General features: G+C 40.3%; 1 protein-coding gene across 1 annotated transcript; it reads right to left on the bottom strand.

Annotated features, from left to right (window-relative positions):
* Positions 1-3,812: 3,812 nt before the first annotated feature.
* On the bottom strand, positions 3,813-13,729 carry LOC140910027 (uncharacterized). The gene is made up of 5 exons (XM_073340134.1): positions 13,125-13,729; positions 9,400-9,744; positions 8,347-8,463; positions 7,672-7,787; positions 3,813-4,592 (listed from the first exon to the last, which is right to left on the bottom strand). The coding sequence occupies exons 1-5, from the start codon at positions 13,177-13,179 to the stop codon at positions 4,464-4,466; spliced, it is 762 nt and encodes a 253-aa protein (XP_073196235.1). The 5' UTR covers positions 13,180-13,729; the 3' UTR covers positions 3,813-4,463.
* Positions 13,730-14,143: the final 414 nt, after the last annotated feature.

Here is a 14,143-nt window from a genome sequence, read left to right as displayed (position 1 = left end):
TTCAGCAACTGAATACTTTTTCATTGTTCTTAAGATCCAAGGGTTTGGGTCTGTGGTCACCTATGCAAATTGGTGAGGATTTTTACCAAACCTTCCCCAGGAAGCGGGGTGGAAGGGTTGGGAGGATTCTGGGGGGAAAGACATTTCCAAACAACTCTTTCCCAGAAACCCGGTTAGACATTGTATGGCACTGTCATAATGTAGACATTAATGGCAGCGAAAGTCCAAGGGCAAAGGGTAAAATAGTTTGTGACCTTGGGGAAGTTTTAACCTAAGCTGGTAAAAGTAAGCTAAGGAGGTTTTCATGCAGGTCCCCACATCTGTACCCTAGAGTTCAGAGTGGGGAAGGAACCTTGACAAGCCACAATACAGTGGAGTCAGCCAATATCCCTTAAATTGGTTTATGGTGGATTTTTAAGGTTTTTAACACTTAATTTACTTGTTAATTTATTTCTCATCCTGGTTAGTGGGGACATTCAGCACATACTGGTGAAGTAAAATAGATCTGAAGCTCTTTACTTTGCAGTTCACTTTTCACAGGCGATTGCTACGAGGCTTAATGAATTTCTTAAATCTTTAAAGACTCCCCCCCCCCCCCGCCTTTTGCTGTTATCAGCCAAGGGCACAGATGGGTACATAGAGTCATATCAGCTTCTTTGTTTCTCAATGACCGGTCCACGGACCAGTGCCGTTGCTGATCCCTGAGATCTCCCTGACACAGGTTAGTAAGGCAGGAAGCCTGTCCCTGGTATCAAAAAGGTTGAGAAACAGTGGTCTATAGTGCCAGTCACCCCTGCCAATGCACCCAAACACCACAGAAGAAGGAAAATCTGTTTCACACCTTCCTTCCACAAATGCCTTTGGAGAAAGGCCCCCCCAGTGCTCATGTAGCTTTGGGTGAGGGGAGGGAGAACCCGCCTCCCCATGGAGGGTAAAAGATTTTTAAAAATTAGGAAAACAAATTTAAATGTGAGCCAAGGAGTATTGAAATCTGCAGTACTTAATTGCTGTGGCCAGTGCACCAACCCTCAGCAACAGCATCCTGTGGGTCCCATGACATCATAGCTGCCTTATTGTTTAATAAGGTTTGCACCTATGTGCAGAGAGGCGCTTTGAATCTAAAATCAAACCTTTTGAAATGTGGCTCTGGATACACCCTGCTCAGGAGGAAAGAGGCCAAAATGGTGGCTGAAATCAAATCTTCATAGGTTCTCTTGAAGTTTGAAATGTTTTACTATTAGGCATATGGGTTTGAATGATCACCAAATGGTCCAGGGAACTGTCTGACCAGCCAGTGTTAATATCATTCTGGGTGCCAGAATATGACATGAGATTTACTATAGCATTCTGTCTGTTTTAAAACAAGTCCATAGCGAACATGGCAGCAGTGGGAAAAATAAATCAACAAGCAAAATAAGCAGATGTGTGATTGTCGTGAGAAGTCCTCGACAGGGATTGCAAAGTCTTGTCTCATATAAGAACCCACGAGAGAAATGCAGCACATGTGTGAAATACTTCCTGACTGAGTAGGGCACAGGCAAAGGGTGTGAGCTCTGAAAATAAATCAGCTGGCTTCTAGCCAGTCAGCTCATGGATAAAAATAGGTCAGGACAACTGGGTGTAACCTTTAAGAGCCAGAACACAGAAATGCTGGTCATATACTGTAATACAGGCAGCTATTAGCAAGGGCAGATCCAGAAATCCTTACTGGGGAGGCCATCATGTAATTTAATACAGTACTTACTAATAATGTCCAGCAAAAACATGATTCACAGACATGCTTCTGACCTGCGGCTCAGAGCATGTGCCTTCGTTCTTAAGTATGTAGCCACATCTCCTCTTTGGCTTTCCTGGCTACAGTGCATCTCCTTGAAGTATTTTAAATGCAGGCCTAACCATTAGCAGATGGGAAAAACAGATTTGTTGCTAACCACTTATTACCTACCTCTGTTGCATTATTGGGAGCTTCTTGGATCAAGCGCTAAGACTTGCTATTAAAGTTACCTTCAGCTTTACCAATTGTATAAGTCTCCTAAATTCCTGTCCATCCATGGACTGAGCCTGATATAAAACTTTCCTGAGACCTTATGACTTCCAGACTACTGACACACTCACCCTGACTAGGCCAACAGGCATTTTCAACGATGATACTTCTCAAATACCGGTCAGGACATTTCAGCCCTGGAACTGCAGATCTGTGAGTAATGTAACTTCATTTTACCCCTTCCCCTTTGTAAGGTATTGGTGCTCTTGCGCGCTCTCTCTCTCTCTCCCTCTGTGAGTGAGAGAGAGATTGATCATGGAAAGAATAAGAGACCTACCGTTACTAGTAGCTAAGGGAAATATATTTTAGCTCAACTGGTAGCGAACTGAAAAGGAGTACTTGTAGCACTTACAGAGACTAACAAATTAATTTTGTTAGTTTTTGGAGCTCATGAAATGTCAGATTTCTAATTCTAGCTCCCCAAATCTGTGTGATTTATGTAGCCAGTGTGTGTGTCATCAGCAATACACAGATGTGTTAAAATGTTCCTCCTTGCTCCCTTCTCTCCTCCTGCAACCTATGTACAATTTCCAGTGGATTCTGCAGCATGACATTGTAAATATTGAGCTTCCAATAATCAGTTTTCCACAGCAAAGTAACAGTTACTTCAAACACTGAAAGAACACTGGAGAACAAAAAGTAAATATAAAATAATGAGCAAAGAAAACAAAAACAGTGGCCTTTCCACTCATAGGACAAGCCCACAGAAATCTGTCCCACTCTGAAGCATCACCAGTCACAAAGATGCTTCATGGCACTTTTATGAGGGCTTTATCCTGCAGGGGAGGGAACAAGCCTGTAATAATTAATATCATGATGAGAGACACTGAGGCTTGTGGTTTAAATTATTTAAATTTAACAAAAAGATAAGAGAAATGACTAAGAAAATCAGATTTTATTTACATATGAGTTAAATACAGATAGATTTAGATTTACTGATAGACAGAGAGATGCTCTGTTGCCAATTGACACTCTGTCTCTCACTCTACACATACAGAAACACACAGAAAATACTTGGAAACCATTCCATTTTCATTGAAAAGATACTGAATAACATTTAAAGTGTCAGAGTTGTTTCTGGGCAGTTTGGAAAAGCCAGTCTGTGTTTGCTGGCACCCTCCAGAACCGTCTGAATCAGCTCTCTCTTACATAATGATGAAGTCTACTTACCTGTGCCCACTGTTGGGAAAATAATCCACTGGCCATCTGTCCACAGAATGAATCTTCACAGCAGACAAAAAAGACTGCTACACAAACACACTGATGTTTCAGCTACTCTCTCTTTTTTTCAATAAGCCTAAAATACTAGCCGCTGCAATTGTTTGCTGTTATGTTATCCCCCTACTGTTACTCACACCTTCTTGTCAACTGTCTGAAATGGGCCATCTTGATTATCACTACAAAAGTTTTTTTCTCCTGCTAATAGATCATCTTAATTAATTAGCCTCTTAGAGTTGGTATGGCAACTTCCACCTTTTCATGTTCTCCGTATTTATATATATCTTCCTACTATATGTTCCATTCTATGCATCTGATGAAGTGGGCTGTAGCCCACGAAAGCTTATGCTCAGATAAATTTGTTAGTCTCTAAGGTGCCAAAAGTATTCCTCGTTCTTTTTGTGGATACAGACTAACACGGCTGCTACTCTGAAACCTTTACTCAGAAAGGCTCTAGCTATCTTCTTTAATGCATTAACTGTCATATTCTATATAGGATGTAGTTAGTATGCAGGACAGCATACTGTCCTGCATACTAACTCGTGCTAAGATAGGGTAATGAAATCTCATGCTTCAGTGCATCTGGTGATCCCCTCAGTGGTCAGGAAGGATTTCATCCTATGCACAGTATTGCTCAACTGTCTGGGTGATTATCAGTGTGGGTTTTTTCTCCATCTTCCTCTAAACCATCATGTAGTGTCCATTGCCTGAAGCAACACTTTTAATGGTTCGATGGTATTCAATTTGGCAAATGCTCACAGTATGATTGCGCATTGTTATGTTTACTCCTGCACACTGGGAAGTGGGAACTGGGGGGAAGAGAAGCCACTGCATGACAATAAACCCCCAGGTAAATAGTGAGATATCAAACTTTTAAAACAGCAACAACAAAAGATTCCGGGAATTTTGCATGAAAGTCAATAACAAAAATACTTTTCTCCATTATTTTGAACCAACCTTACTTCTCGTACCATACTCGCTTCACTTTCACAATGGTGTTCCAGGGACAGCAAACAGACTTCACTGCATTTCAGTTGCACACTGGGAGATCAAGAAGCAAATTACGCTATTGTACTCAGTGGCTTGCCAGTTTTATCTCTCTGTCTCATTAATTACATGAACTTTCAAATCTGGAATGTCAAAGTGGATGGAGGGTCCTTGCTGTTTTCCTCACATCTTCTAGATTTCCCAGCTGCTGCAGTTAGTCATGAGATTTACTAATCTTCTGCGCATTTGATGCAAAAGCGACAGAGTGTTTGTTCTCCTGCTCTTTATCTTCATCTTGCTTCATTGCAAAATAATCAAGGGACTCATAAAGTGTGGAAATAGCCTTGAAAACCAAAGAAAACTCTCATCAAATTGACTTATACTATTCAAGTGTGTTTTAAGCTGAATAATTATCTAACACATCACCTAGAATAGGACCCAAGGAACCTGATTTGACCCATCTCAAAAGTCAGAGTTCTACATTTAGAAATAAGCCCAAGCCACAATACTTGGATTCAAATGCAAAGTTTTCCCCATCTTTGGAACCAGGGGTTTCATTTATCCCATTATAGGAAGGGGCCAGATGCAAAGTTCTCATTTGGATCTAAATCCCACAAAATTTGCAGTGGTTGATCCTGACTTTAGTTCAGGTCCATTCCTATTTAAATGGCACCAGAACTGGGCTGGGTTTTCTACCACCATGACCTTTCAAGCCCCGTAATGTCCCCACTATACATGGGTTTATGTACAAAACCATAGTGCTATTTCCTTTAGCTGCTATTTTCGATGTAATCTATCTGGCGTCCAATTGCTGTGCTACCTAGGTGCTATTCGGAGTCATACAAAATGACCAATTTTCATTTCATGAGTATTTGTGGGTAAAATCTTTGTGGTCTTTAGATGAGATCTGCAGCAAAATCCTGGGGAGACCTAAACGTCTCCCTGAAAACCCACATACATGTGCATGCACACAGCACAAGATTCTGTTATGCCTGGGGTGTTTACCACAGAATCATCTCGTTAACTCTCCCAAAATCCTTAGCCTTGTGCAGTACACAATAGTGTGATAATGGACATCAAGAATTGGATGTTTTTTAATTTGTCCTCACAATAACTGTTTTGAGGAAAGTATTATCATCCCCGTTTTTACAGAAGGGAAACTGAGGCCCAGATAGATGACGTGGCTTGCAGTAGGAAATCTGTGACAGAGTCAATAATATGACCCAAGCCTGGATTCCCAGCCCTGTTCTTCAGCCACATGATCACCCTTTCTCCCCAAGAGGTAGAAAACAATGACAACTGCCTTGATACCTAAACAAGTAGAAACTGTGGTGCTCATAGCTATGTGGCATCCACTTTGTGAGAACGTAAATTAGAGATGGCAGATAGATTTGCACAGGATATAAGATGTGGATTCAGATATGAATAAACTTAGGTTGCAGCAGCATGACACTCGCTGTCTCCAGAAACGGTACCTAATGCAACCCAGGCAAAAAATAGCAAAAGCTCATTTAAAGCAAGCAAAAAACTTTCTAAACAATTGCTGCAAACTTTTGTGACACTTGTCATCTGATCCAACTAATAACAAGGTAGTCTTGGAAATGAAAGATCACAATTCATATTAAAATGATCATATCTGTATTAGAATGTAAAAGGTACATGACAAGAGGTGACTGTGGCTAACAGCCATTTAGTTATAAAATAACAACAACAACAATAGATCTTTCATAATTATATTCACACATCTTCTGGATGACTCTCGTTGTCCATGCAAAGCCATTGCAGCTAATGGCTATCAGTGAACTGATTGCTTTGCACCCCAGCTTTGATGCTTGCCTTCTCATTCTCAACACAATTTTTCTCATGTCCTCATCAAATATTAACAAGTAACAGAGCTATCCACCATAATAAGAGGTCTACTTTTATATTTTAAATGAAATTAATAGATTTTTAAAAAAATATTTTGATTGAGGTAATATCTTTTACTGGGCCAACAGAAGTTGGTTCAGTGAAAATTCAGCCACCTTGTCTCACAAATACACTGGGATCAAGATGGCTACAATAACAGTGCAAAAATTATTTTGGTATTTCCTGTAGTATTACAAAATAAACTCTTTAATCATCGAATCACAGAACTGGAAGGGACCTTGAGAGGTCAGGAAGGGACCCAGGGTGAATCAATGCATTCTGGTGAAGAAGCTCTCAATTATATATTTTTCCAAAAAATTACTCTTGTCCTGACCATTTGTGCCCTCCATGGCAATTACCAGTGGATTTTCAGGAGTGGTAACAACAACACTAATGAGATACTGTGTATGAGGTGAGAAGCCAAGAACTTCTGTGTTTTAATATCAGCAGCTCTGTCTATAACCACCTCTGTGGCCTTTGGCACTTTACCTAACCACTCTGGGCTTCATTTAGTGTAAGCCTGTGAAACTCCCACTGATTTCAATGGGAACTGTGTCTGCTAGGGTTGAATTTGGTCCTCTGTCTCTCAATATCCCGATCTGTTAACCTAGATATTGTGAGAATTTATTATTTAAGGTTAAAACAGTGGTTTGATGATGTCAGGGGCTATATTTAAGGGCTAACCACCCCACACCCCCACCTGTTATCCTGCTACAGCTAGTGTGTTTAGGGTTAGGTGAATAACTTCCAAACAAATGGAACAGCTATGAATTTTTATGATGCCATGGACACCTTTACTGCTGATGGCAGTACAAAGACCCATAAAGATGCCTTAACCGGCTTCATGGGGTCTCCCCAAAACAGGGGAATCTGGAGGCAGGTGTAACTGGTTCTATGCCATCCCCAATGTAGGGATGTCCTAGGCGTAGCCAGGGAAAAGGGGCATGGCTGAGCGCTACTGCATTCCAGTGATCTCCAGATGCTGGAATGGTACCTTGAGCTGAACCAGGACCAAAGGGAGGAGCAGAGAGACAGTGTAAAGCCAACTTTCCCAGTCCCTAGCTACATTGCGGTGTTGCTCCAGCACCAGTGAGACGCTGAACCTCTTGAGTACAATATGGTATAGCCTCCTTACTCCTCTTGCTTACTTAATATATACATACTTGTGTTCTGTGCTTTCCCCACAATGTAAAGTACACTGAAGCTGCTAACCATGGCTGCAGTAGCAATAGGGGACAATGCTGAGGCATGCTATAGCATTTCAGGGGGAAGAGTATGATACGGCCTTCCCAACATGCAGAGTTTTAAATAAAATTAAGCAAGTTTGCTTTGCTCTTATTGACAATGCATTTCATTTTATTTCACGGCTTTACATTGTGCAGTAGGATACTGTACTGTACTAAATAACAGCAACTTCCTGTTCTCCTGTTAAATTCTGTCTGCTCAATTGAACCTCCGTGAGAACCTCACTTCGGAGCACACTTGTAGGTCGACCCCTGCTGTAAATCGCTTACCCATTCTGATGAGTTTGATAAAGAAGAATTTATCTCATCTGCTTCATTTCTCTCATTTCCTTCCTCCAGTTCAGTAACCTGAAGCGTCTGTTCCTCATGGGTCCTTCTCTCTGGCACTGAAGGTGGATGGAACACATTTATGTGACATAAATACAAAGCAGAGCCATTATTTTGTTTATTACACATTTCAGGAGTCACACATCAATGCTTTGTGAGGGTAGATTGATGGAGATTGATCTTTCATTGGTCTCCATGGCATCCAAAGGGGAGTGTAGACCTACTGTGTGCTAGTGAAGGGTGCCCAGACACCAAACTTCTGCAGTCCCTTTTATACATCATACAGCTCACCTTTGCAGGGTCCATGTGTGGCAGCACATTGTAGAGACACATTTACTCTTTCCAGGACTGTGAGTAATCCAAGCAAGGGAGGGTGCATAGTGATTGCAGGTGCATAAGAAGGGTCCATGCAAACACACATGGAGCATGCCTCATAATAAATGCCTGGAATGCCCCACCTACCGCTCATTGCTTGTAGTACCCATGAAGAGCCAGGATTGGAGGCACAATAGTTGTACCATGCAATTCCCCTCCTAGTGCTGCTTTTTTAGGTGCACACATACTCTGAGACCAGCATTTGCTGGTAGGGACTATATGGAAAAATGCAGGGCCACTTACCAGTGTTTTTTGAGTTCTGCTGCTTTTTGTAACGGAGATAGAAACAGCCCCCTGATATTAGGAAAGGAAAGATGGCCAGAATTGCCATAAAATGATAGTTTTCCATTGATTCAGCTTCTGCAATAAAACATTTCAAATCAAGTTACTTATTACTTAAAAGCACCATGTTAGGTTTTTAGATATACGTGTGTTCTACTGCCTCAATGGCTAGGTTCAATCCTAGTAAATATTAGATCCCACAAACACTTAAACATGTGTGTGATTTTGCTCATTTGAATAATCCCTTCAATAGGACAACTCATGTAAACAAAGTTACACACATGCTTAAGTGTTTGCAGGTTTGGGCCCTAAAATAAAAATGATTAATGTTTTGCAATTATACAATAAAATAATAAAATATTGCAGGTCTGTAGCATTTTTATCCTGTTTAAATCATTTGATGCCCATTGCAATGCTTGCCATAAGTGAATCAAAAATGCCTAATATTTTATCTCCTAATCTTGCTTGTTTTTATAAATTAATAAAACATAATAAATGATAAAAACTCTACCACTGGGGTGAGCTCATGACTAAACTGAGTAACGGTGTGACTCAGTGATGCAACCATTGCCTTTCCTCACTCCATCCCTCTCCCTAGCGTTTATCATCCTCATTCACTGTCTCACATCTAAATTATAGACTGTAAGCTCTTCCAGGCTTCACAGTGTCGTTCTAGGGCTTCTGTGAAGCACCCAGAAGACCTGAGGGTGCTATAAATAATAATTTCATGAATCCTCTCAGCAATCATGTGATGTCAGTAAATGAGCATTTGACAGCTGAGGAAACTAAAGCAGAGAGGTTAAGTGAATTGCCCAAGGCAACAGAAGGAGTTAGTGTCAGAGTCAGAATAAGGACATGGGTGCTCCTAATGCTCTGGTTTTTTTTGTCAGATCATTGGCTTTATAACCCTTAAGGGAGAAAAAAAGTAAGTAACACATTTCTGACTAAAAAATCTTCAGGGAGACAAATGAAGTGGCATCTCTATAGAACAATTCATGTCAATTGCTTGTTTACCTTGCTCTTCAATAATCAGAGTTGTTCCATTTCCCAGCCCTTTTTTCATGAAAGGTATTTCGGTAATTATCTCACAGAAGTAAGTTCCAGTGTCATTTCTTTTCACAACTTCGATCTTTAATACTGTCTTATCCTTGTGTGTGGCATTGGCTGTGTAGTAAAGTGTTGTTGATAGCTCTCTGCTGGTGCCCTCTTTAAAGGTGAGATGTTGTATTTTCCAGACTACTCTAAACCGCTCGACCATCTCATCGTTTTTCCAGGAACAGGTAATTTCAGCTGACATTCCAATGGATATCTTAATTTCTGATGGTGTCTGGCTGACTGTTAATTCATTGGTACCATTTGCTATTGACAAAAAACAAATAACTTTAAGTTTAGCGCAGGCATAATAAAACAGCACAATAATAATTTATGGCATTATGGAGCCTATTTTATGACAACACCCTCACTTTTTAAAAGTTAGTTACTCCTGTTTTCCCCTAAATAATTACAAATACCTTAGTGTGGCCTTAGAACACCTCAATGCCAACTGGCAAAGAGTTCACTGTTTTGTAACAGCAACCCTTGACAGGCCTGACAAACTCACAACACCCAACAGGCTGCTGTCATGGTAACCAAAGCCAAAAAGGGTCAAGTGAGGTATCTAAAAAAACCTTATTTTTGCAAGATGTAGGTATGGATGATATTTAAGGACTCGTGAATAGGTAATGAAAATATGTTTCTGAGTCTGTATCCCAGGCAGGGTTCACAAACAGGTTGTGTCAGACAAGGAGATATATCCTCACCTGTTTGCCTTGGTTCACATGTAAAATAAGCATTGTAAGCCAACATAGTGAAAGACCATTTGTATAGGACAACAAGATGAGGCTGTGAAGACAATGTGGTGTCAGCACCCCAGGGAATAAACCACGGGCGGTCAGCCTGACTCTGGGGACCAACCGAAGAACTTTAGGGATATAAGAAGGCAAAAGGACAGTGCTTTTAGTATTCATGCAAGGTGGATCCGAGCCCTGTGGTTGATGACTCTGGGAGATTGCTCTAGGTGAGAAATACTTTAGACAAGGATTTTAGCCTGTAGAAGTTAAGTTTAGACTCTAAGAAGGGTGTTATACTTTTTGTTTTATATGTAAACATTTGGTTTCCATTTGTTATCCTTAGTCACTATCTCTTAAATTTCAGCTTTTGATAATAAAGGTATGATTGTTTTCACCATAACTATATGTCGGTGCTGTGATGTTATATTGGAGCTGACCTCTGTTGAACCAAAGATGTCTCATTCTGAGTGTGCCAGTGACAGGGTCTGGATAGGACAGGAGGTGTTTTCACAGGGGCTAGGGTGCATCTATTGTTAACCTGCCAGGCAAAGTAAGGGCTGGCCGAGCCCAGAGGAAATTGGTTAGGAGATTAACAGACTGATGGCGTCAGGGTGCTGACACCCAGTAAAGCAGCAGCAGCACCAGCTGAGGCAGGGAGGTAACAAAGTGGCTCACGGTCCTGGGCACCCCAACAAGGATAACACTTTGATCATATTGAAACTAACTGTCCCTTTGAATGGTGACAGGTTTCAGAGTGGTAGCCGTGTTAGTCTGTATCAGCAAAAACAATGAGGAGTACTTGTGGCACCTTAGAGACAAACAAATTTATGTGGGCATAAGCTTTCGTGGGCTAAAACCCACTTCATCAGATGCTTGGAGTGGAAAATACAATAGGCAGGTAGTAGTAATGAGGCCAACGTAATCAGGGTGGCTCATTTCAAACAGCTGACAAGAAGGTGTGAGTAACAGTAGGGGGACATTAGTTTTTTTTCACCATACTAATTTCCCCCTACTGTTACTCACACCTTCTTGTCAACTGTTTGAAGTGGGCCACCCTGATTACATTGGCATCATTACTACTACAAAAGTGATTTTTCCTCCCTTGGTATTCTACTGTTGAGAATAGCCCACTTCCACTTTAATTGAAATGTCTCGTTAGCACTGACCCCACGACTTGGTAAGGCAACTCCCATCTTTTCATGTACTGTGTATATATACCTGCCTATTGTATTTTCCACTCCAAGCATCTGATGAAGTGGGTTTTAGCCCACGAAAGCTTATGCCCAAATAAATTTGTTAGTCTCTAAGGTGCCACAAGTCCTCCTCGTTGTTTTTGGTCCTTTGAAGTTTACCTCCATTGCTGCTAATGGCGCAGTAATGGACCATTTCCCGAGTTTCATGCTCAATTTTCACTGAATTCTTAGGCCCTATAAACCCTGTACAGCCAAATCCCAAGTGAGGACACCAGGATTTGGTTCTATATTTCTCATAATCTTAAAGACATTGGTCAAGTTTTATAAGAGCTGTGCAATCCCTTTTGAAAGCGTTAGCCTGGTTTTTCTTCTTCTTTTAAACTGATGAAGCTTTCTTCCCACATAGAGAAGTTATAAGAAATCTTTCTCCTCCTTTTTTTTCACAATGTGGCTCACACGAGCTATTTATTTAATCCACCTTGATCATTTATAGTCCTACCGTGAAGGGTCCAATTCCAATCCTACCAAAATCAATGGCAACATTCCCATTTTTAATACAGTAGCAGCAGTATCAGCCCCAAGAGTTGCAAAGTTCACTTGAAATTTTATTAAGATTTAAGAGCACACCCACAAGAAAACATTGATTTTTTCCTCCCTTCCTACTTCACAATATAGTCTTTTTCAGAAAAAGCAGCTCTTGCCTTTATTATTATTTAAAACTTGTGCATCGTATCATTGGTTTGAATGGCACTTTAAATGCTGGGTAAAAATGCAGTATCCACCTGAAAGATATTAGAACTGAAATGCAGAATGACCAAGATAGAACATATTGCTGAATAAACATTAGAAAAAAGGGGGAGGGGGAAAGGAAGGGAAGAATATTTAAATAGTAAGATTATTGGGTTGCTAAAGTGGCATGGTATATATCATATTAATTTCTAGGTTTTTGAACTAATTCATTTTAGGTTTTTTTTAATATTATTTTTATTGTATTAGACACGTTTCCTGCATCCCCGCCTTATTGGTTCCTCCCTCTTTGTTAAAAACACATCAGAAAACATCTTTTTTTCTCTTATCTAAATATCTTAATTTCTCTTTTCTTCTGCTTTACTATTTAGTGCTATTACTATAATATTTAACGCTGTTCAGCTTTTTGCAATACAGTTTGTATGAAAGCTGTGATACAAAAACCCAACTGTATTGTATTTCACTAGCTATTTGTTCGCGAAGAAAGTCTTTACAATATTTTAAATTTTACACTAAGAGTTAATCTTGATGAAGAACTTACTATAAAGGTCTAATTTTAAATAAAGGAAATTGATAATTATTAACTTGGTGACATCATTTTGGAATTAGTACAATGTAATTTTTTAATCTTTGGATTTCTTCTAAGACAAACATTTTTGGGCTAATGCTCTTTGAGCAACTTCTTCTAATCGCATGGTATTTTGCCAATAGTGGCTTGGATTCAGCACAAACAATAATTTTGCCTTCTGCACTACAAAAACCTGAGTAATGTTCTCCCAAACATGCACACATGGAAATCTATGTGAAGGGCTTGCACAGCAGCTACATATGTTTTAATTGATCTGTACATATTTGGGGCGTTAGCTTTTAGGTTTTTAAAACCAAACTGATTTTTTTGATTAACCCTAGAGAATTACAGATATACCAACTGCACCAAATCCCAACCCCCTCAAAACTTCAAAGAACTTACCTAAGTAGCCAAAGCACTCTGTCAAAAGGATAAATTTCAGGATAATTGTGGTCATCACTCAGGATTATTAAAGCTCTCATCAGTGCCTCTCAATTGAAAGTCAGTAAGACAAGGAGTGAGAAAGAACGTGTCAGATGTGGAGTTTAACTTCCTGTTCCCTCTGCTGTAGTTACTTCATAACATCTGAAAGCAAACAACTTTATTCTAACACATCTCTTGAATTACAATGACATTCTTCTCTTTCAAAACCCAGCCCAATCTGTCTGAATTGCTGAACATTGTTTTTTAAATTAAGCCGAACCGCTTGTCCCTTAATAATGAACATTATCAGTCCTTGTTTTCTTCCTAGAGTATGAACACAGCTCTGAGTTTTCCCGCATATAAGTGTCCCATTTTCAAGTCAGTTTCTTGACTGTCACTCGTTTGGAAGCACTTGATAAAGATGAATTTCCCTCAGCTGCTTCGTCCCTCTCCTAGCACACTTCATCCATTTCATTAAACTTATGAATCTGTTTTTTCTAAAGGATTCTGTCTGAATCTGAGGATGAGATGAACATGCATATGACTGACACTAACCATTCCCATTACTTTATCTACTACATATTCCAATGGCATCATACCGAACCAGTGCAGCTCCGCTGACAATAGCAACGGTGGACAGCGAGTATAAACAAAGAACAGTTTGTTTAAGAAAGAATTAAGCAAAGTAAGCGGTCATGGGATAAGAGGGAAGATCCTTTTATGGACTGGTGACTGGTTAAAAGATAGGAAACACAGGGGAGGAATAAAAAGACAGTTACCTGTTCTGTAACTGGTGTTCTTTGAGATGTGTTGCTCATGTCTATTCCATGTGTGTGTTCACCACATGCACCGGAGCTGGCAGTTGTTCCCTCAGTGGTATCCATAGGGGACTGGCTCTAGCACCCGCAGGAGTGGCGTGCACATGCCATGGTATAAGGGGCGCCCCCAGCTCCCTCAATTCTCAGTTCCTTTTTGCCGGAAACTCTGACAGTGGGGAA

This window comes from Lepidochelys kempii, chromosome 4, assembly GCF_965140285.1.
Source record: "Lepidochelys kempii isolate rLepKem1 chromosome 4, rLepKem1.hap1, whole genome shotgun sequence".
NCBI classification, from domain to species: domain Eukaryota; kingdom Metazoa; phylum Chordata; order Testudines; family Cheloniidae; genus Lepidochelys; species Lepidochelys kempii.
This window is presented reverse-complemented; position numbering and strand designations above follow the sequence as displayed.